This window comes from Bos indicus, chromosome 14, assembly GCF_029378745.1.
Source record: "Bos indicus isolate NIAB-ARS_2022 breed Sahiwal x Tharparkar chromosome 14, NIAB-ARS_B.indTharparkar_mat_pri_1.0, whole genome shotgun sequence".
In the NCBI taxonomy this organism is placed as follows: Eukaryota; Metazoa; Chordata; class Mammalia; order Artiodactyla; family Bovidae; genus Bos; species Bos indicus.
This window is the reverse complement of record NC_091773.1, coordinates 51852658-51877137: the sequence shown is the minus strand read 5'-3', so window position 1 is coordinate 51877137 and position 24480 is coordinate 51852658. Positions and strand designations below refer to the sequence as shown.

The window sequence follows — 24480 nt, the reverse complement described above, 5'->3', positions numbered from 1 at the left end:
TACTAAGACATCACTTAATATTTATGTGTAATTGTTATACAGCACAACTCTGATTATGCATATCATTTAAAAACAATTACAACAATGAGGCTCAGGAGCTAGGGGACACTGAACAGTTAGCAGTGGGAGAAGTAGTAAAAATAAACAAAAAACAAAATATTATAAATGTAGTTTGCATTTTGAATACTTTGTCTCTTTTTTGGGGTAAGAATCAGAGAAATTCCTATCCATGGATTGTATTCCACCAGGCTCCTCTGTCCATGGGATTATCCAAGCAAGAACACTGGAGTAGGTTGCCTTCTCCTCCTCCAGGGGACCTTCCTGACCCAGAGATAGAACTCAGGTCTCTTACACCTCCTGCATTGGTAGGCAGATTTTTTACCACTAGGACCACCTGGGAAGCCAAGGAAAAGCTAATATACATGTAAATAATCCAGTGAGATTTTTCACTTGAGAATATTTAATCAGTTCCTTCAATAAATATTCACTTGAAAACTTTCACATGAAAACTACTATACTAGATGATAAGAATGCAAAGATTCAAACATTTTTTTTCTTTTTGCCCCTTAGGGCCAAACTAAAGAAAACATATAAGTAAACAGATAATTACAATATCAATAGTGAACTAGTATGCAGGGTAAGATCCTAAGCCAAGCTAGGAAGAAGAGGAAATGCTCTCATGAAAAACTGAAACATGAACTGGATCTTAAAGAATGGTCAGGAAAAAACAGGGTCGCAAAATTTAGTGAGATGCAAACAGAGTGGGAATATGTATTCTTCAAAGGGGGAGCAGCATGTAGACAGCTCTGGTAATGCAGTGAGTGGCATAAAAAAGTATGTCGGGGCACGGGCCTAGAAAGCTAAGAGTAGTTAATTAAGAGTGTCAGTGGATTTGTCCATGAAGATATATAGATGTATTTAAATACCTGACCAATAAAGGAGCTATCATTTTGTTTTAGAATAAAATACCACACTGAATTTGTCAACAGATTTAGAATGCTGTGCTTAGTTGCTCAGTCGTGTCCAACTCTTTGCAACCCCATGGACTGTAGCCCACCAGGTTCCTCTTCTGTCTGTTAGGTAGTTAGACTAGGAAAAAGGAGTCCAGAATGGCAGTGGCTAAAAGACAAGGAAGAGAAAAGTCTGTAAAAATAGAACAAAGGAAGGTCCGAGGACCAGAGTGAGGACCTCAGGTAGAACAAACAGCATTCCTGGCTAGCCCAATTTACATAGGGCAGGTCCAGGGAGAGGAAAAAACATACAAAAAGAGGAGCCAATGGGCCGGGGTCCTCTCTCTGTCTCTCTTTCTCTCTCTCTCCTCCGGGTGAGCTATCTCTTTGTCTCTGTCTGTCTGTCTCTATCTTCGTGTCTTTTGGGTTGGCATGCCCTCACATCTTGAGGACGCATTTTCCTTTATTTTCTAAATAAAACAGTAAACATGGAGCTGTAACACTGTCTGAGAGCTGTGATGTGCCAAGGGCTTTAACACCCATCGCTTCAAATTTTTGTTGTGATGAGACAGAACCGAGGAGATTACACTCCCCTGACATCTGTAGTGTTGTGGGGGACTCTCCAGGCAAGAATACTAGAATGGGTTGCCATGCCCTCCTCTAGGGTATCTTCCCAACCCAGGGATCGAACCCAGGTCTCCCACATTGCAGGCAGATTATTTTCCATCTGAGCCACCAGAGAAACAGACTTAGATTAGGCAGCAAAATGAAATGAAGATTCACTAGTTGGGAAGCTGGCTGATAACTCAAAGGAGAAATAAAGGAAATATGGGTGACAGATTTAAGCAACTTTGAAGTTCATTAATTACCTATAGTAAATTCACTGGAACCTATATTTAAATGTATGTAGAAGAAGGCAATGGCAACCCACTCCAGCACTCTTGCCCGGAAAATCCCACGGACAGAGGAGGCTAGTAGGAGGCAGTCCATGCGGTCACGAAGAGTCGGACACGACTGAGCGACTTCATTTTCACTTTTCACTTTCATGTATTGGATAAGGAAATGGCAACCCACTCCAGTGTTCTTGCCTGGAGAATCCCAGGGGTAGCACATAGTCTTGTCTATGGGGTAGCACAGAGTCGGACACGACTGAAGCAACTTAGCAGCAGCAGCAGTGAAAGGTGAAGACTATAGAATGAAAAATGTTCAGAACACTGAGGAACACTAAATTTTAAGAAGATAGAAGAGGAAATTCAATACCCAGAAAAAACTGCAAAAGTAGGAGAAAATTCAGGAAATCAGAGAGTATTTGGAAATCTAGGGAAAAGAGAAAGTTTCTAGGGAAAGAGAAAGTTTCAAGAAGTAGGCAGTAGTCAAGAATGTCAATCACTCTGTACCTATATCTTTCTTTGTCCTTTTACTACTGTATTATTGTTTAAAATATGTTTTTATTATAAAATTCAACATATGTATTATTGAAATTTAACACAGAATTTTTGTTAGCATAAAAGTAAAGGGGAAAATAGATGCAGTCTTCTATCCAGAAACACTATTTTTTAACACTTTGAAATATTTATTTTGTTCTGATTTTATTGATATTTGTTTATTTTTATATGGCTATTCATTGTATTTGCACAGAGTAGTTCATTTAAAAATATTTCAAATAAACCATTTAGATAAGAAGTGAGGTCCCCATGGTAGGGGTTGAGAATACTTAAGAAGTGTACAAGTATGATTCAGTCAAGAGGAAGAAAATTCAAGGATGGGATGTCCTATAAATGGTGATTGCAAGCCATTTATTCTAGTTTGGGGTATCTTCTAAAGTTGTGTCTCCCTGACTGCCATACTAATGTTTATACTAAGATCTTTGCTTTACTCTTATGCTCTTTCTCATTCATGACTTGGTAAGACTGGCTTTGATTTCAATTTATCCCTGAACTACGGCCTCAGGTTTGCTCCCTTTAGTTTCTACTCAACTGTAGTGAACACTCTAAGCTCTCTATCCAGATCCCTTTGGATGCTTCTTGTCTTTTGTTATCTGTATGCTACTTTCCCTACTCATTTGCCTTTAAATGCATATAGCTATAAGTTTTGTGAAGAATGCCTTTGGGTGACAAAAATAGCTTTGTCCACATGAGTCCTGAAGGACCTGGGTAATTCGTAGCCTATGATTGTGGGATGTAGAAGTAAGACAGCCCAGGACCCTTGTTTTGAGTTGGGACAAACTCTTAAGTACAGTTTACACTGAGTGGGATCATGCATGACTTGGATTTTGCCTGAAATTGCATTGTTGCTTAACTTCTTTCCAGTTCTGCTTCTTTCAACCCGTTAATAGTTTCCTGGACAAATAAGTCTTTTTTTTTTTTTTTTTTAATTTTAAATGGAGGCTAATTACTTTACAATATTGTGGTGGTTTTGCCATACAGTCACATCGATCAGCCATGGGTGTACATGTGTTCCCCATCCTGACCCTGCCTCCCACCTCCCTCCCCATCCCATCCCTCATGGTCATCCCAGTGCACCAGCCCTGAGCACCCTGCCTCATGCATTGAACCTGGACTGGCGATCTATTTCACATATGATATTATACATGTTTCAATGCTATTTTCTCAAATCATCCCACCCTCTCCCTCTCCCACAGAGTCCAACAGTCTGTTTTTTACATCTGTGTCTCTTTTGCTGCCTCACATATAGGGTTATCATTACCATCTTTCTAAATTCCATATTTATGCACTAGTATACTGTATTGGTGTTTTTCTTTCTGAGTTACTTCACTCTGTATAATAAGCTCCAGTTTCATCTACCTCATTAGAACTGATTCAAATGCATTCTTTTTAATAGCTGAGTAATATTCCATTGTGTATATGTACCACAGCTTTCTTATCCACTTGTCTGCCAATGGACATCTAGGTTGCTTCAATGTCCTGGCTATTGTAAACAGTGCTGTGATGAACATTGGGGTACACGTGTCTCTTTCAATTCTGGTTTCCTCGGTGTGTATGCCTGGCAGTGGGATTGCTGGGTCATATGGCAGTTCTATTTCCAGTTTTTCAAGGAATCTCCACACTGTTCTCCATAGTGGCTGTACAAATTTGCATTCCCACCAACAGTGTAAGAGGGTTCCTTTTTCTCCACACCCTCTCCAGCATTTATCATTTATAGACTTTTGGATAGCAGCCATTGTGACTGGTGTGAGATGGTACCTCATTGTGGTTTTGATTTGCATTTCTCTGATAATGAGTGATGTTGAGCATCTTTTCATGTGTTTGTTAGCCATCTGTATGTCTTCTTTGGAGAAATGTCTGTTTGGTTCTTTGGCCCATTTTTTGATTGGGTCACTTATTTTTCTGGAATTAAGCTGCAGGAGTTGCTTATATATTTTTGAGATTAATCTTTGTCAGTTGCTTCATTTGCTATTATTTTCTCCCATTCTGAAGGCTGTCTTTTCACCTTGCTTATAGTTTCCTTCATTGTGCAAAAGCTTTTAATTTTAATTAGGTCCCATTTATTTATTTTTACTTTTATTTCCATTATTCTGGGAGATGGGTCATAGAGAATCCTGCTATGATTTATGTCAGAAAGTGATTTGCCTATATTTTCCTCTAGGAGTTTTATAGTTTCTGGTCTTACATTTAGATCTTTAATATATTTTGAGTTTATTTTTGTGTATGGTGTTAGAAAGTGTTCTACTTTCATTCTTTTACAAGTGGTTGGCCAGTTTTCCCAGCACCACTTGTTAAAGAGAATGTCTTTTCTCCATTGTATATTCTTGCCTCCTTTGTCAAAGATAAGGTGGACACACAGTCTTAATATCACTTGCACATAAATCCTTGTCTTGGGTCTGCACTTTGCAGAAAAGACAGCTGCAGCCTTCAGAGTAGTGACACTTTCCATGACTAGCTGAGGTCTCAGACCTGGCACTGAAGCTTGGCACAGGTCCGCAAACTACAACTGTTTGGCACAAAGCACTGGTGCTTGCAAGTGGGCAGGCTAAATGAAGTGGCAAAAGGCTAGCTGTCATGATGGAACAGTGACAACATGGAATAACATTGTTATGGGTGGAAATTGAGGGTGTTTTCTGATGCCTGAAGAGTTCCTGGGGAAGAACACTGAGTATATGTCTTACAGATCTAAACAAAAATCATGAGCTTAAATGCTGTAGTGAATATGTGAATGAAATATTTCATAATCTTAATTACTTTATCATATTATAAAATGATCCTTCAGTTCTTATTTGAAAAATAAAGGAAAGAAGGAATGACTTGCATGGAAAGGGATATCATCCCCTCCTAGAAAAAGTTGTCCTTTACCTGCATTTAAGTTTGGGACAGATGTCCTTGAAAAGGTAAGGGAAGAAACTCTCATCTGTGATGTCACTTAAAAGAAACAAAGGTCTGTGTAAGGATAGTATGAAATACTATAGTGAAAGTTTATCAGAAATATATGAAAAATCATACCTTATAATAGCTATAGAAAAAAATAATATACAGGAATAAATATTATTTAACATATTGCAAGTATGAATAGTATTTGGGCTTCCCTGGTGGCTCAGATGGTGAAGAATCCACCTGCAATGCAGGAGACTCAGGTTCTATCTCTGGGTCAGAAAGATCCCCTGGTGAAGTAAATGGCTTTGCATTCCAGTATTCTTGCCTGGAGAATTTCAAGAGAAACTTGGCAGGCTAAAAGTCCATGGGGGTCATAAAGAGTCAGACATGACTGAGCAACCAACACTTTCATAGATAACATTTATTTATAAAGCAATATAAATATCAACAAAATATTTGCTTTCCATTGTATACTAATTTTAGACTATGCTGGATTGAAATGCCTAATAAATTTTCACATATTTTATATGTATTGTTACCCTAATTAGTGATTTTATTTACACAACAAATGTTAACAAGAACCCACTATGAGCTCAGTACTTTTCTTATGTTTAAATATCCTTATGCTAATATATGACTTAAATTTACAAGATAATTCCCAACATACAAAGTGCTGTTTGGGCTTATTAATATTAACTTGTGAGAAGCTCCAACATTCCTTTGACATGGTAGGGCAGAGAAGATTATTCCTGCTTTATGGATGAAGAAACTGAAGGTCATTTAGGTTGATTTCATATCTTGGTTTTCATAAATAATGCTATAATGAACATAAGGGTGCACATATGTTTTCAAACTAGCGTTTTATGTTCTTTTGAAAAAAATATCCAAAAGTGAAATATCTGGGTCATATGGTAGTTCTCTTCATTTTTTTTTTTTTTTCAGGAACCTCTACACTGTTTTCCATAGTACCTACATCATTTTACAGTTCTATCAATAGTGTATGAGGGTTCCCTTGTTTCCACATTTTTTCGACATTTATTATGCCTTGTCTTTTTTATAACAACCATTCTAACAAGTATGCAATAATACTAATATATCATTGTGCTTTTTTTACTTGCATTTCCCTAATAGTTAGTGATGTTAAATATCTTTTTTATGTTCCTATTGACCATTTATATGTATCCTTTGGAAAAATGCACATTCAGATCCTCTGTTCATTTTTCTAGTTATTTTTTATTATTGAATTGTATGAGTTCTTTATATATTTTGGATCTTAACTCCTCATTTGCAAATATCTTCTAACATTCAGCAAGTTGTCTTTTCATTTTGATAATGTTTTCATTCAGCTGTGTAGAAGTTGTTAGTTTTATGGTGTCATATTTTTTCATTTTTGCTTTTGTTTCCCTTGCATTATGTGGGAGACCTGGGTCTGATCCCTGGGTTGGGAGGATCTCTTGGAGAAGGGAACGGCTACCCACTTCACTGTTCTTGCCTGGAGAATTCCATGGACAGAGGAGCCTGGCAGGCTACAGTCCATGGGGTCGCAAAGAGTCAGAAACAACTGAGTGACTTTCACACCACAAAAACATCATGAAGACCATCATCAATGAGATTACTGCATACGTTTTATTCTAGGAATTTTAAGAGTTTAGCTTATACATTTAAGTCCTTTAATCTATTTTGAGTTTGTGTTTGTGTGTGTGTGTGTGTGTGTGTGTGTACACTGTGTAAGTTAGTGGTCTATTTTCACTCTCTGTATGTATCTGTCCAAATTTCCCAACACTATTTATTGAAAGGACTGCCCTTTATCCTTTGATCCTTTGTCTTAGATTGAGTGAGTGAGTGAAGCCACTCAGTCGTGTTCGACTCTGTGACCCCATGGACTGTAGCCCACTAGGCTCCTCCATCCATGGAATTTTCCAGGCAAGAATACTGAAGTGGGTTGCCATTTCCTTCTCCCATGTCCTAGATTAGCTGTCGGTATAAGTGTGATTTATTTCTGGGCTCTCAAATCCATTCCATTGACCTCTGTGTCTGTTTTTTGTTCCAGTGTCATACTGTTTTGACTATTATATATTTGCATTATAGTTTGAAATCAGGGAATGTGATACCTCCATAATTCTTTCTCAAGATTGTTTTGGTTATTTTGGGGTCTTCTGTGGTTCTATACAAAGTTTAGAATTAAAGCTGATCCTTCATGTGTTTGAACAGTATAGTTTCTTTTGTAAGTGGAGTTACAATAAATATGTGCTATAAATATGTACTATATTACAATAAATATGTACTATAGTACTACATTCTGTCTTCTCCCTGATGGATGAGGATAAGAGGCTTGTACAAGCTTCCTGATGGGAGGGACTATCTATGGATAAAACTGGGTCTTGCTCTAGTGGCAAGGCCATTTTCAGTAAATCTTTAATCCAATTTTCTGCTGATGAGTGGGGCTGTGCTCCCTCCCTATAGTTTGGCCTGAGGTGGCCCAGTCTTAGAGTCTGTAGTCTTGATGGTAGGCTATAGGCTCCATGGTAGGAATAATGGAAATATTCTCCAAGAGGACCTATGCCAGCATGCTGTACCTTCCAGGACTGCTGCTGCCAGTGCCGCTGACCCCACAGCAGGCCACTGTTGACCCACATCTCCACCCGAGACTTTCAAACACTCACAAGCAAGTCTTGTTTAGTCTCTTTGGGGTCACTGCTTCTTTCTTCTGGGTCCTTGTGTGCACAAGGTTTCATTTATGCCCCCACCTCCCACCAACAGTCTCTCTTTCCCTAGTCCTGTAGAAGTTCGGTAAATCAAATCAAGCTGACCTTCAAACTCAGATTCCCAGGGGATTCCCTGTGCTTTTGCTGGATCCACAGGTTGGGAACTCCGTTGTGGGACCTAGAATTTTGCAACAGTATGAGAACTTCTTTGGAATAGCTGTTCTTCAGTTTGTGGGTTGCCCACCTGGCAGCTCTATGGTGGAACTAATAGTGACCTCCTCCAAGAGTACTTATGCCAAAAAGTGTGGCATGTGGTCAGATATGCAGATGACCCTTATAGCAGAAAATGAAGAGGAACCAAAGAGCCTCTTGATGAACATGCAAGAACAGAGTGGAAAAGCTGCCTTAAAACTCAACATTAAAAAAACTAAGATCAAGGTACCTGGTCCCATTACTTCATGACAAACAGATACAGAAACAATAGAAACAGTGACAGCCTTTATTTTCTTGAACTCCAAAATAACTGTAGGCAGTGACTGCAGCCATGAAATTAAAAGATGCTTGGTCTTTGGAAGAAAAGCTATAGAAAACCTAGACACTGTTTTAAAAAGCAGAGATATCACTTTGCTGACAAAGGTCAATCTAGTCAAAGCTATGATTTTTCCAGTAGTCATGTATGGATGTGAGAGTTGGACCATAAAGAAGGCTGAGAACTGACCATAAAGAAGGCTGAGAACTGAAGAATTGATGCTTTTGCAATGTGATGCTAGACAAGACTCTTGAGAGTCCCTTGGACAGCAAAGAGATCAAGCCAGTCAATCCTAAAAGAAATCAACTCTGATTCACTGGAAGGACTGATGCTGAAGCTGAAGCTCCAATAATTTGGCCACATGATATGAAGAGCCAACCCACTGGAAAAGACTCTGATGCTGGGAAAGATCAAGGGCAGGAGGGGAAGGGGCTATATAGGATGAAATGGTTGGATAGCATCACCAACTCAATGGACATGAGTTTGAGCAAACACCAGAAGATAGTGCAAGACAGGGAAGCTGGCCATGCTGCAGTCCATGGGGTTGCAAAGAGTTGGACACTAACGCCCAATTGAACAACAACAACAAAGTACTACAGTTGATTCATTTGCAGATAAGAAACCATGGTACAGAGAGGTCTGACTGTAAAGTTATATGTAGATTTTCAATTGTGCAGCAGTCAGCACTCCTAGTCCCCATAATGCTCATGGGTAAATGCATGTGTTATATAGCTCTGTTAAATATGTCATTGATATTTATAAGCATTCCATTGAATCAGTAGATTTATTTGGGTAGTATGGACATTTTAACAATACTAATTCTTTCAATCCATGGGCATGAAATATTTTTCCATTGTATCTTTTTCAATTTATTTCATCAGTGTCTTATAATTTTAAGTACATAAGTCTTTCTGGACTTCCCAGGTGGCTCAGTGGTAAAGAATATACCTGCCTATGCAGGAGATGCAGGGCATACAGGTTTGATCCCTGAATTGAAAAGATCCCCTGGGGAAGGAAATGGCAACCCACTACAGTATTCTTGCTTGGAAAATCTCATAAATAGATGAACTTGGTGGGCTACAGTTCATGGAGTCATAAGGAGTTGGACATGACTTAGCAACTGAGCATCCCCTCCACCCCCCATAAATGTTTTTTACCTCTTTACATATTTGATTTTATTTGATGTCATTATAAATGCAATTATTTTCTTAATTTCTCTTTCTGATAGCATGTTATTAGTATATAAATATACAGCATACTTTTATTTATTGATTTTGTATCCTTTGATTTGCCAATTATTAGTTCCTTTTTTTTTTCTTTTTTTTTAGTGGAGTCTTTAGGGTTTTCTATTTGCAACATCAAGTCATCTGCAAATAGTGACAGTTTTACTTCTTCCTTTCCAATTAGATGACTTTTATTATTCTTTTACTTTTTTCTAGTTGCTGTGGCTAGGATTTACAGTACTGTGTTGAATAAAAGTGGTAAGGTTGGGCATCTTTGCCTTTTCCTGATTTATAGGAAAAGCTTTCAGTTTTTCACTGTTGAATGTGATTAGCTGGGGATTTTTCATATATGCCTTAATTATGTTGAGGTAAGTTCCCTCTATATTCACTTTGTTAAGAGTTTCTATAATAAGTGGATGTCAAATTGTCTAGTTTCTTCTGCATCTATTGAGATAATCATATGATTTTAATCCTCCAATCTGTTAATGTGATGCATCATCTTAAATGACTCAAAGATATTGAACCATCCTTGCATCTTTTGAAAAATAAAACTTGATTGTAGTGTATGATCCATTCAAAGTACTGTTGATTTGGCTTGCTAATATTTTGCTGAGAGTTTTTGAATCTATGTTTATCAGTGATATTGCCTGATAATTTGTGTGTGTGTGTGTATGTGTGTGGTGGGGTGGTCCTTGCCCTGGTTTTCATATCAGGGTAATGCTAGCTTTGTTAAATGTATTTAGATATGTTTTCAAGGCTTCCTTCCTCTTTATTTATTATTCGTGTGTGTGTGTGTGTGTGTGTGTGTGAAAGTTTAACAAAACTTGGTTTTTAAACCATTTTTGAAAATTTTGTATTGGTAGAATTCTGTAAAGAAGCCACCTGGTCCTGGGCTTTTGTTTTTTGGGAGATTTCACACTACTATTTCAATCTCCTTATTAGTAGTTGGTCTATTCAGATTTTTATTTTCTTCATGATTCATTGATAGAAGAATGTGTGTTTCTATGAATTTACCTATTTCTTTAGATTGTTCTGTCTGTTGGTGCATAAGTTTGTTTGTGTAGGTTCTTTCTCAGAACCACTTTGCCAAATCCTATAGATTTTTCTTATACTGTATTTATGTTCTCATTCATCTCTAGTTTTTTTTTTTTTTTTTTTCAAATGACCTATGGGTTATTTGGTAGTATATTGCTTAATCTTCATATTTTTGGCCTCTTTTTCACCATTTTTGTCTCGTGATTGATTTATATTTTCTTACCATTGAGATCAGGTATGATCGCAATCTTCTTAAAGGTCCTGAGATTTGTTTTGTGACCTAACTAACATGTGAGCTATCTTGGAGAATGTTCCATGTGCACTTGACAAGAATTTTCTATTTTGATGATTTTGGATGGACTGTTCAATATATCTATCAAATTCATTTGATGTAGGGTATTGTTTAGGTCTACCCAGACAGTAAAGAATTTTCCTTCAAGGAATGGGCCCAAGTTCAATCCCTTGGTTGGGAAGATCACTTGGAGAAGGGAATGGCAGCCCACTCCAGTATTCTTGCCTGGGGAACTCCATGGACAGAGCAGCCTGGTAGGCTAGAGTCCACAGGGTCACAACGAGTTGGACACAACCAAACAACTAAGACACACACAGAGTTTCTTTATTGATTGTCTGCCAGGATGACCTATATAGTGATGTAACTGGGTTGTTAAAACTCCCTTATTATTATTGTTTTGCTTTCAACTTCTCTTTTTAAGTATGCTGATATTTGCTTTATATATTTCAGTGTTACGTTAGGTACACATACATTTATAAATTTCATATCTTATTGGTAAAATGACTCCATTGTCTTTTATTATAGTCTTTGTTTTAAAATCTATTTTTTTTCTGAAATAAGTTTTATAACAGTTTCTTGACCTCTGAAATTCAGTTTCTTTATGAAATGTGGATAAAAGAGCATATACTTCAGTGTTATGGGAAGTAACTGAGGTAAATGCATATAGAGTACTTAGTAGAGTTAATAAGTACTTAAAAATGTTAAACCATTATTATTAGATACAGAATATACTATTTTCCAGAAAGGTGTCTCCTATGTGGACTGCATGCATGATCCTGCTGCAGAGGTACTGCAGCTGCTCCCGAAGTGTGCTGGTGGGCAAAGCTGGTCTCTAATGGCTGAAGGCCCTGGTCAAAATATCTGCTGGACACTGGTGGACGGAATCACATCTCAAATGGTTTTGTGACATTTTGGGGACTTATCTTTCTTATAAAGGATCTTAGGGTCGGGGTGCATGAGGTGAAGTTGAAATCTCTTGCTTCTCAGAGTAACTATCCATACTTTGTGACCTACAAGACTGTGAATTGCTATGGCTAGGATATGCTTTGTTGTTTTGTCTTTTTTTTTTTTTCCCCTTGGTATGGTGCACTGCTGCACTCAATGCCCCTAACTCCTGCCTCTGCCAGAGAATCTTGGACACACAGGGAAGTCTAGGTCAGTTTCTTGGTTCACGGGACCTTATGAAAGAGGTCACACTATTTTCATTACCTCCACCATATTTTGCTCTCAGGTAAAACAACAGGGAAGGAACACAGCCCCACCCATCAACAGAAAATTAGATTAAAGATTTACTGAGGCTTCAGCAATATGTGAACCCTGAACTTCCAGATGTTCAAGCTGGTTTTAGAAAAGGCAGAGGAACCAGAGATCAAATTGCCAATATCCACTGGATCATCAAAAAAGCAAGAGAGTTCAAGAAACACATCTATTTCTGCTTTATTGACTATGCCAAAGCCTTCGACTGTGTGGATCACAATAAACTGTGGAAAATTCTTCAAGAGATGGGAATACCAGACCACCTGACCTGCCTCTTGAGAAATGTGTATGCAGGTCAGGAAGCAACAGTTAGAACTGGACATGGAACAACAGACTGGTTCCAAATAGGAAAAGGAGTTCATCAAGGCTGTATATTGTCACCCTGCTATTTAACTTCTTTGCAGAGTACATCATAAGAAACGCTAGGCTGGAAGAAACACAAACTGGAATCAAGATTGCTGGGAGAAACATCAATAACCTCAGATATGCACATGACACCACCCTTATTGAAGAAAGTGAAGAGGAACTAAAAAGCCTCTTGATGAAGGTGAAAGTGGAGAGTGAAAAAGTTGGCTTAAAGCTCAACATTCAGAAAACTAAGATCATGGCATCCAGTCCCATCACTTTGTGGGAAATAGATGAGGAAACAGTGGAAACAGTGTTAGACTTTATTTTGGGGGGCTTCAAAATCACTGCAGACAGTGACTGCAGCCATGAAATTAAAAGACACTCCTTGGAAGGAAAGTTATGACCAACCTAGATAGCATACTCAAAAGCAGAAACATTACTTTGCCAACAAAGGTCCGTCTAGTCAAGGCTATGATTTTTCCAGTGTTCATGTATGGATGTGAGAGTTGGACTGTGAAGAAAGCTGAGCACTAAAGAATTGATGGTTTTGAACTGTGGTGTTGGAGAAGACTCTTGAGAGTCCCTTGGACTTCAAGGAGATCCAACCAGTCCATTCTGAAGGAGATCAGCCCTGGGATTTCTTTGGAAGGAATGATGCTAAAGCTGAAACTCCAGTACTCTGGCCACCTCATGAGAAGAGTTGACTCACTGGAAAAGACTCTGATGCTGGGAAGGATTGGGGGCAGGAGGAGAAGGGGACAACAGAGGATGAGATGGTTGGATGGCATCACTGACTCGATGGATGTGAGTCTGAGTGAACTCCGGGAGTTGGTGATGGACAGGGAGGCCTGACATGCTGTGATTCATGTGTTCGCAAAGAGTAGGACACAACCAAGCGACTGAACTGAACTGAGCATGAAGTGAAGTGAAGTCTCTCAGTCCTGTCCCACTCTTTGTGACCCCATGGACTGTAGCCTACCAGTCTTCACAGACCATGGGTTTTTCGAGGCAAGAGTACTGGAGTGGGTTGCCGTTTCCTTCTCCAGGGGATATTCCCAACCCAGGGATCAAACCCAGGTCTCCCGCATTGTAGGCAGACGCTTTACCCTCTGAGCCACCAGGGAAGCCCAACTTCTGAGAATAGCCCTGCCCAACAGAACAAGCCCAGCCCTTCAGAAATAGTGTGGACCTAAAAGAAGAAGATATTAAGAAGAGGTGGCAAGAATACACAGAAGAACTGTACAAAGAAGATCTTCACGACCCAGACCATCACGATGGTGTGATCACTCACCTACAGCCAGACAACCGGAAATGAGAAGTTAAATGGACCTTAGGAAGTATCACTATAAACAAAGCTAGTGGAGGTGATGGAATTCTACCTGAGCTAGTTGAAATCCTAAAATATGATGCTGTGAAAGTGTTCCACTCAATATGCCAGCCAATTTGGAAAACTCAGCAGCAGCCACAGGACTGAAAAAGGTCAGTTTTCATTCCAATCCCAAAGAAAGGCAATGGCAAAGAATGCTCACAATACCACACAATTGCATTCATCTCATATGCTAGTAAAGTAATGTTCAAAATTCTCTAAGCTAGGCTTCAACAATATGTGAACTGTGAACTTCCAGAACAAACTTGTTTTAGAAAAGGCAGAGGAACCAGAGATCAAATTGCCAGTGTTCACTGGATCATCAAAAAAGTGCCAGAAAAAATATATTTCTTCTTTATTGACTATGCCAAAGCCTTTGACTCTGTGGATCAAAATAAACTGTGGAAAATTCTGAAAAAGATGGGAATACCAGGCCGCCTGATATGCCTCTTGAGAAATGTGTATGCAGGTCAGGAAGCAACAGTCAGAACTGGACATGGAACAAGAGACTGGTTCCAAATAGGAAAAGGAGTACAGCAAGGCTGTATATTGCCACTCTGCTCATTTAACTTATATGCAGAGTGCATCATGAGACATGCTGGGCTGGATGAATCATAAGCTTGAATCAAGATTGGCCAGGAGAAATATCAAAAACCTCAGACATGCAGATGACACCACCCTTGTGGCAGAAAGTGAAGAAGAACTAAAGAGCCTCTTGATGAAAGTGAAAAAGGAGAGTGAAAAAGTTGGCTTAAAGCTCAATATTCAGAAAACTAAGATCATGGCATCTGGTCCCATCACTTCATAGCAAATAGATGGGGAAACAGCGGAAACAGTGGCAGACTTTATTTTTATGGACTCCAAAATCACTGCAGATGGTGACTGTGGCCATGAAATTAAAAGACGCTTACTCCTTGGAAGGAAAGTTATGACCAACCTAGATAGCATATTAAAAAGCAGAAACATTACTTTGTCAACAAAGGTCCATCTAGTCAAAGCTATGGTTTTTCCAGTAGTCATGTATGGATGTGAGAGTTGCACAATAAAGAAAGCTGAGTGCCAAAGAATTGATGCTTTTGAACTGTGGTGTTGGAGAAGACTCTTGAGAGTCCCTTGGACTACAAGGAGATCCAACCACTTGATCCTACAGGAAATCAGTCCTGAATATTAATTGGAAGGACCGATCCTGAAGCTGAAGCTTCAGTACTTTGGCCACCTGATGCGAAGTACTGACTTACTGGATAAACCCTGAGCTAGAAAGATTGAAGGCCCGAAAAGAAGGGGATGACAGAGGATGAGATGATTGGATGGCATCACTGACTCAATGGAAATAAGTCTGAGTAAGCTTCAGGTGTTGGTGATGGACAGGGAAGCCTGGCATGCTGCAGTCCATGATCCACAGAGTCAGACACGACTGAATAAATGAAGTGGACTGTACTTGGTATGACTGCATCTCTGTTTCTCCTACGTGCCCTTTGTTGCTATCCTTTCACCCTTTGTTGTGGAGATTGTTTTCATCCTGTTTTCTGGCTCTCTTCAGAGGAAATTATCCCATATTTAGATATATATTATATCTGAGGGAAATGGTGCTTTCCACCATCTTGAATCTTCCACAATGGTTGTTTTTAAATGACCAAATATAAAGAAAGATATGAGAAGTTATTTTTGAAGAAAATCATAGATATTGAGGCATTAATACGTTGGTTAGTTTGGGTTTAAACCAATAAGAGTGCTCTGTGCTTGTGCTTTATGCCAGTAATTGTCTTACGAAGAGTTCAGACATGGCAATCTATGGAAGCAACCCTTCCAGTTGTATTTTTCAAAATACACAGTTATGACCTGTTAGTGCTTCATAAAATTAACTTAGTGAAATGTAAACAATATTTAAAAATAGAGTACAACATGTTAAAAAAAATAGAGAAGTGCTTTCATATAGTTAGGGGAAATTATTTTTTCACACTGTGTGTGTGTGTGTAAGTGAGTGAGTAAACTGTTAAATATAATTGTGGGTTATGCTTGAAAATGCTTGAATTTTCATAGGATATTTTACAATGAATGTAAAACAACAGATCAAAAATGAATGTACTCAATTAGCTTTCAATAAAAAGAGTAAAGAAAGTGATCATTAATATATGTCCCTTAGAAAATAGATATTTTAAGTGAGAAAAAGAATAGATTAAAGTTTCATAGATTGGTTAAGAAAAACAAGGAGAAATGTCATGACCTCTGTGAAAATTCAAGTAAGTCAATAATGAAAACTAATTAAACTTAGTAAATTAGACATCTTATTGGGGGAGATAATCATCACTTTGTTCTGTAAATTATAGGTAATTACTGTCACACAAAAAAAGTTCTATCTCAATACAAGATTAATACAGAACATCTGTTCCATACTTTATAATGGATTTGGTTCATGTTATCTTAGTATAAAATACTTATGTCTTAGGGTGAGATATGTCATAGTAAGTAACCCACATGTTATACAGTACACACAATGACCTTTGCTATCTATGTGATCTTAGACAAATTATTTAGCCTCTTTATTAAATGCAGACATCAAAGTATATTTTCCTATTAAGGGAATTTCTTAAATTAAATAGTCATTAAAAGTACTGTGAATGATACCTGGCATGTTGCTAAATGTTCAGTAAATGTTATTTTATTTTTCAAGTAGTTCTTGATTTTTTTTTCCCTCAGAAACCTATAATTTTCTTAGAGAAGGTATGCAATAAATAAAATTTGTCGATTTGAACTGAATTGATGACATTGGTTGGATGAGTAAAATGACTTCCTTTGTGCAGATGAAGGATTAGATTTAGTGTTTTTTTTTTTTTTTTCTCCAAGTTTATACACATAGTTTACGGAGGGCTAGGCTTCTGACCTAGTTCTTATGACTCATAAATCAGGGCTCTTCCATGAAGCAAGTCTAATTTACCACTGAGATATTTTTTAAACAACTTTGCTACTCTTGTGATTATATTTTATGAACATAAAGCCCAAAACTTGCTGGAAAATAGAATATTCTGCATCTAATCACTAGTTAACATTTTTTAAGTACCTACTAACCCTACTAAGTCGGAGGAGGCAATGGCACCCCACTCCAGTACTCTTGCCTGGCAAATCGCATGGACAGAAGAGCTTGGAAGGCTGCAGTCCATGGGGTCGCTGAGGGTCGGACACGACTGAGCAACTTCACTTTCACTTTTCACTTTCATGCATTGGAGAAGAAAATGGCAACCCACTCCAGTGTTCTTGCTTGGAGAATCCCAGGGATGGGGGAGCCTGGTGGGCTGCCGTCTATGTGGTCGCACAGAATCGGACAAAACTGAAGCGACTTAGCAGCAGCAGCAGCAACTCTACTAAGTACCCTGTGTGCATTATCTCATTTACTTCTCATAACACTGAAAAATATGTTCTTATTATCCACATTTCAGAGAAAGAAACTGAATTTCAGAGAAGTTAAATAGCTTGATCAGAGTCGTTAGTTGGCAAGTTCTAAATCAATATTTTAACTACAAATTTGACCCAGTTTTGTGGGTTCTATCACCAACCTTTTCTTAATCTAACCCAGAAAAGATATTACAAAATTGAGACAAATTTTGATCCTTCCTATGTAGGTCCTTGCTACATACCCTTAGGAGGAGAAGCAGGATGGAGAGAAAAGGAACAGAAACCTTGCTAATTGTTCCCTGCTTTTTTGTTCATTCAGCATTATAATTTTGTTCGAGTTCTGTGGTATATGTGTATTTAGATAGATTACTCATTTTAGTCAAATATACAATACAACCTTTAGAAATGCCCAAATAATGAATCTTCTACTAGTGTAGAGCACATTAATAAACTTTATAATAAAGAATAGCTGTGTGATCTGTGGCAATAGAGAAACACTGAAAGGAAAATCAGCTATGTATAAAAACAAGACATACCTGAATGATAAGACGAGTAGAAAGATATGAAATGATAAGTCATTATTTAGACATCTTTGAAAAATAAATATATTTACAAACTTCAAAAGCATATTTCAGAAAACATTTGTTTATAATTTTAATGTGTTCTGATTTATATGTTAGTTGAGACAGAATTACAGTATTTAATTGTTTTTCTTATTTCTCATATAAGTGTAGGTTTTATATAATTTATAGGTAGGAAATATTTCAGAAATCATACTTGAGCTGTGAATTTTCTTTACTGCCCTTTCCCTCATGATTTCCTCAGTTTTGTCTTTATGATTATGCTTTTGCACCAGAGATGGTTTTCACTTACCTTATTTGTATTCACTGCTGTGATGACCCAGACACATTGTGCATTGCTGTCATATTGGAATGGAAAGTTGGGAGATGTAAAGGTTCCACTTGGTCCTTGAAGATTAGAGCCACACGTCTTCACTAAAAGAAAAATCACATTTTAAAAGCTGAGCATGTGCCACATGCAAAATCACAGCATTAAAATATCTTGCAAGTAGACTTTAAATTCAAAATTGCACAATAATAACCACACTGAAATATGTATAATGATATTCTAATGTGATTTATCAAAATGAGAGTGGTTTTTACATCCTGAAGTTCACAAGTCATATTTTAAACATTAACTGAAAAATAGTTATGAATAAAAGTGTGAGGCATGATAAATTGTTCTATGACTGTAAATAGGTTAGTTTAATTAGAGACAGGTCATATTTATTCAATATTGTGTTAACAAAATTCTATAAAGAGGAAGAAATAAAGCTTTGGATTGATTAAGCAATCTAAATAGTGTTTTCCTTTCTATTTATTAAGTACACTAGGACTCATAATAGCATAATAGCATAAAACTTGTAATTGAGACATCAATATTAAAACTACTTTTTCTGTTCTTAAGACTGTGAATTGGGCCATTCAGACTGCAAAAAAAGCTACACTAAAGTAATTTTAATAAATACCCACAAAATCTGTGTTATAATATTTCTTTAGTTTTCTAACTCATCTCTCTTCTAGTTAACCAAGGAGTTATTGACCACACTGTATCTGGGGCTTGACTTCCTTCTTGAGTGCCACAAAAGTTTCTAGGTGGTATTATTTTTGATATGCAATTTTTGCCTCATTCCATTAAAATACTGCCTAAGTCATCTTTTTTTTCCCCACAATACATCAAATGTAATTCACTGTATTTTTAAATCATGTACAGTTTAACATAGATTTTTCATATGCACATATGACTTTACATATAATCATTTTAAAGTTCATTTAATAGAGGTCCCCAAAGTTTTTTTGACATGTCCAAGATCTTCAACTGGTAACTAGTATAGTTAAGATTTGAGCTCAGGTCTTCCCACTCCAAGTCTTATCTTTCTATCATGAAATGTGTGTCTTCCTAGTATGTTAAAAATGTAATTTTTTACTAGGTATTTTTTTTTCCCTTTAGCTCATATTTTAGCATTAATCTATCTTTGACAACTTTCTGGTAATTCGATGGTTATCTTCTCTTGTTTGTGTCTGATTTCTATATTTTAAACAATATAAATGCTATTTTATAAAAAATAATTACTTATATTTTTTCCCTCAACATTAATTACCAATCTTTCCTTTTTTCATTTATTACCTCCCTCCTTGTAAGTCTCCCATGCTCACTACTCCATTTTCTTCTCTCCTGTTCAATTTTCAATTTCCAATTTCTGCATTATTAATACTTTGGCTGATTTTAGGCTACCAAAGTTCTATCAAAGCCTTACAAAATTTTCTGATGCCTCACAAATTTTTTTCCCAGATTTATTGAGACATATTGAAATATAACACTAAGTTTAAGGTGAACAACATGAAGACTTAATTAACATCTCCATCACCTAACATATCAGCATTTGTATGTGTGTGTGAATGTTTAGTGAAAATGTTTAAGATCTATTCTCTTAGTAACTTTTGAGCATGTGATACAGCATCAGTGACTACAAATCACCATACTGTACGTTATACTTTCAGAAGTTTTTCATCTGATAAACTGGAAGTTTTTTCCCTTTAACCCTAGCACCTCCAGACTCACTTTTAAGAACTATTATATGCAGAGTACATCATGAGAAACGCTGGACTGGAAGAAACACAAGCTGGAATCAAGATTGCCGGGAGAAATATCAATAACTTCAGATATGCAGACGACACCACCCTTATGGCAGAAAGTGAGGAGGAACTAAAAAGCCTCTTGATGAAATGAAAGTGGAGAGTGAAAAAGTTGGCTTAAAGCTCAACATTCAGAAAACTAAGATCATGGCATCCGGTCCCACCACTTCATGGGAAATAGATGGGAAAACAGTGGAAACAGTGTCAGACTTTATTTTGGGGGGCTCCAAAATCACTACAGATGGTGACTGCAGCCATGAAATTAAAAGACGCTTGCTCCTTGGAAGGAAAGTTATGACCAACCTAGATAGCATATTCAAAAGCAGAGACATTACTTTGCCAACAAAGGTTCGTCTAGTCAAGGCTATGGTTTTTCCTGTGATCATGTATGGATGTGAGAGTTGGACTGTGAAGAAGGCTGAGCACCGAAGCATTGATGCTTTTGAACTGTGGTGTTGGAGAAGACTCTTGAGAGTCCCTTGGACTGCAAGGAGATCCAACCAGTCCATTCTGAAGGAGATCAGCCCTGGGATTTCTTTGGAAGGAATGATGCTAAAGCTGAAACTCCAGTACTTTGGCCACCTCATGGGAAGAGTTGACTCATTGGAAAGGACTCTGATGCTGGAAGGGATTGGGGGCAGGAGGAGAAGGGGATGACAGAGGATGAGATGGCTGGATGGCATCGCTGACTTGATGGACGTGAGTCTGAGTGAACTCCAGGAGTTGGTGATGGACAGGGAGGCCTGGCGTGCTGCAATTCATGGGGTCCCAAAGAGTCAGACACGACTGAGCGACTGATCTGATCTGATTCTACCATCGGACAATTGCATTAATCTCCCATGCTAGTAAGTAATGGTTAAAATCTTGCGTGCTAGGCTTCAGCATTAGAGCAACCAAGAACTTCCGGATGTCCAAGCTGGGTTTAGAAAATGAAAAGGAACCAGAGATCAAACTGCCATTTGCTGGATCACAGAAAAAGCAAGAGAATTCCAGAAAAACATCTACCTCTGTTTCATTTACTATGCCTTTGACTATGTGGGTCATAACGAACTGTGGAAAGCTCTTTAGGAGATGGTGAGGGATAGGGAGGCCTGGCATGATGCATTCCACAGGGTCACAAAGAGTCAGACATGACCAGGACACTGAACAACAACATTCTACTCTCTGGCTCTGTGAGTTTGTCATTTTTACATTCCACATTGAGATCATTATACTGCAACTTCTTTTAAGTCTTCCATGTTCACTAGTCTATGTTTTCCTTCACATTCCCTCCGCCCCTTTTTTTTAAAACTTTATTGGAGCATAGTTGCTTTACAATATTTTGCTAGCATCTGTTGTACAGCAAAGTGAATCAGTTGTATATATATATATATATATATATATATATATATATATATATATACCCCCTCTTTTTAGACTTCCTTCCCATTTAGGTCACCAAAGAGCACTGAATAGAGTTCCCTGTGCTATACAATAGGTTCTCATTAGTTATCTATTTTATACATAGTAGTGTACAAATGTCAATCCCAATCTCCCAATTCAAATCCCATACCCAATTCATACCAATTCATAACCCTCTAAGGTTAAAACAAAATATGGATGCTCACAGTCTATGGCAGCACTCAACATTATCTCAGAAGTTCTAGGTAATGCAATAGAGTTGGAAAAATTTTGGAAAGCATTACAAAATTAAAAAAAAAAAAGTATAATTTTTAATCAAATGTGCTATTTGCCTACCTAAGCTCAAGAAAGTTAATAATATATCTACAATTTATACTACTTTATATTTTAGTCACATAATCTGCCTTTGAAGAAAAAATGCATGTGAAAATATAAAGTTCGCTTGTATAACTGTAATAGTCAGCAATCCAAATTGAAAGATCAAATTCACACAAGCAACAAAGTGAACATGTAATTTTTAAAAACATATTTGGCAAGAAATGTAAAAGTCTTCCATAAAAAGAAGCATAAAAAATTTCAGAAGGAAATGAAATAAAACCTGTATAAGTACCAAGACAGGTTGTATTCTATGTAAGAACCCATATAACTGGAAAGATTGGTTGCATTCTGCATGGAAAGGCTTTTTGCACAAAAATGTTAACATCCTGATTTTAGGGATTTAAAATGAATTGATACAAATTAGCTAATTTGCATATATTCTATGTATCTATGATTATCTTAATTCAGTGTTTTTGACAGTTATTTTACAATATTCTATATGTTTTATTCATATGTCACCTATGTTTTTAAAAAGTTAGAGAATAATAGTTAATTTATCATTTTCCAGTTTTGTTTTAGAAGTGAAATGAGCTTATATATATGGAGACATTGTGAGATACTGTAAAGAGGATAATGCTGTTTCAAGAAAATGATATAAATATAGTAGGAGAAACCAAAAAAAAATCAACCCTAGCTTCTCTATCAATATGCTGTAGTCCTATTCTTCCCTCAGGTCAAGCACATACAGTTAACTATGCTTGGAAAAACATCTACAAAAAAGGTTAAATACAATGAAATATGATTTGGTTCAACTGTAACCTTCAGGCATTTAAATTTGTGCTAGATATAATGTTTCAAATACTTGAGCAAGACAAGCAAAAATTTTATTTTCTGGTTGAGTAAGAAAGATTCAATTCACAGGTTAAATATTATTTTTGCATGCAATATACCAACTGGGTCCTGTCTACAGTTGTCTCTGAGTCTACTGAACCCTGAAGTATCTCTTTCAGTCTCTCTTCCAGAATCTTTTTTTTTTTTTTTTTGTAATATTGAGGGACTTTGTTGATCTTGTTCCAACATATTCTCAGGATTTGAACATTTCATAAAGCTCCTTCCACTCACTTACTCGCAATGCCTACAACACATTGAGGATGTTTGCACTTTAATACCTTAGTACTTGTTGTATTTCTCATTTTATATAGGTTTCTCCTCAAACAGTTATTAATAGTCTGTTCTATCTGAATAATCTATCTAAACTTTGATTTTTAACCTTCATATACAATTGTATACATAGATATCCATATTTATGAAAAGTATATACATATACAAACGTGTACAGACACACACATATATACCACTGTTTACTGTCTCTTTTCCTTATTGGAATGATAACTTCATGAGAGCAAGGACTCGTTTTGTTCACCATGGTGTCTCCAGTGCCTAGAACAGCATGTGGCACATAGTAGATATTCATTAAACATACGAATGAATGAATGGACCTGTGACTAAAATAATGAGAGTAACAACAAAGATTTGATTTTGTTTCTGATTGGTGTCTCCCCACTACTCCCCACCCTATCTGGCTTTTGGATATAGTGGCAATTTAAGCTACCACCCTTTTGTAGATATTCTCTTCCACAAATGTTTCACTAACAACTCTGTGAACAAGTAAGTTCTACTGTCTCCTGCTCTGGGCTTCCCTGGTAGCTCAGATGATAAAGAGTCCGCCTGCAATGCAGGAGACCTGGGCTCAATTCCTGGGTTGGAAAGATCCCCTGGAGGAGGGCATGGTAACCCATTCCAGTATTCCCGCCTGGAGAATCTCCATGGACAGAGAAGCCGGGCAGGCTACAGTCCATGGGATCACAAAGAATTGGACACAACTGAGCAACTAAGCATAGTCTCCTGCTCTAAGGCTGCCCCTTAGGTATGTTGGAAGATTTCTAGCAAGTAGTAATTCTTTGTTATGAGGGGTATGATATGAGAGGTATGATGTGTCTTTAACAGAATCATTAGGATGAAGTCCAAGTAGTTTTGTAGTCTGTGTACCTTCACTGTCCCTGCCTCTTCTACTTACTTTGTGTTCACACTTGAGCAAATCCAAACCATCTGAATCCCATTATCTCACCTGTAAACTTAGACAGTTAAACTACATCACCCACACTCTCTGACAGGCATACAGTGACTTACAATTATATTATGCAGTTATCTCTGTGCTCTTAATGGCTTCTTCCAATAGGTGCAGAGAGGTTAGTAGAGCTTGGAAGTTATGTTGTTGTCCAATCTCAGTGATATAGCCTTATTCTTATTAAAATGGTTTGATGGCATATAAAACATGGAAAATTATGGTTTTTTTTTAGTAAAAACTCAATGTGAATTCAGGTGTATTTGTAATATTTCTCTTTTATTTCACCTGTAGGTTAATATTGTGATCTTACCCTAGCAGAAGTACTTCCATTTATATCTTTCAATATCTACAGTGATCTCTTTGCTCATTATCCAGGGATGTGACACATAGTGTTAGATTATTTCTGAGAATAATCTGACATTGGCTATGAAATAAACTATATTTTTTATGCTACACAAGAGGTGGTAGACAAAGCAGGTGATATTAATTTTAACTTTGTAGAGTTTCTACCACT

The 24480-nt window shown here is 37.3% G+C and overlaps 1 protein-coding gene across 7 annotated transcripts in view; it reads right to left on the bottom strand.

Moving 5' to 3' along the window:
* The window catches only part of CSMD3 (CUB and Sushi multiple domains 3), a 1461887-nt gene that overhangs the window by 691896 nt on the left and 745511 nt on the right, over nucleotides 1-24480 (bottom strand). For all 7 annotated transcript variants that reach the window (XM_070802767.1, XM_070802766.1, XM_070802772.1 and 4 more), the window contains one exon: nucleotides 18297-18418. In XM_070802767.1, the coding sequence (XP_070658868.1) occupies nucleotides 18297-18418 (122 nt within the window). The remainder of the gene's footprint in view (nucleotides 1-18296; nucleotides 18419-24480) is intronic.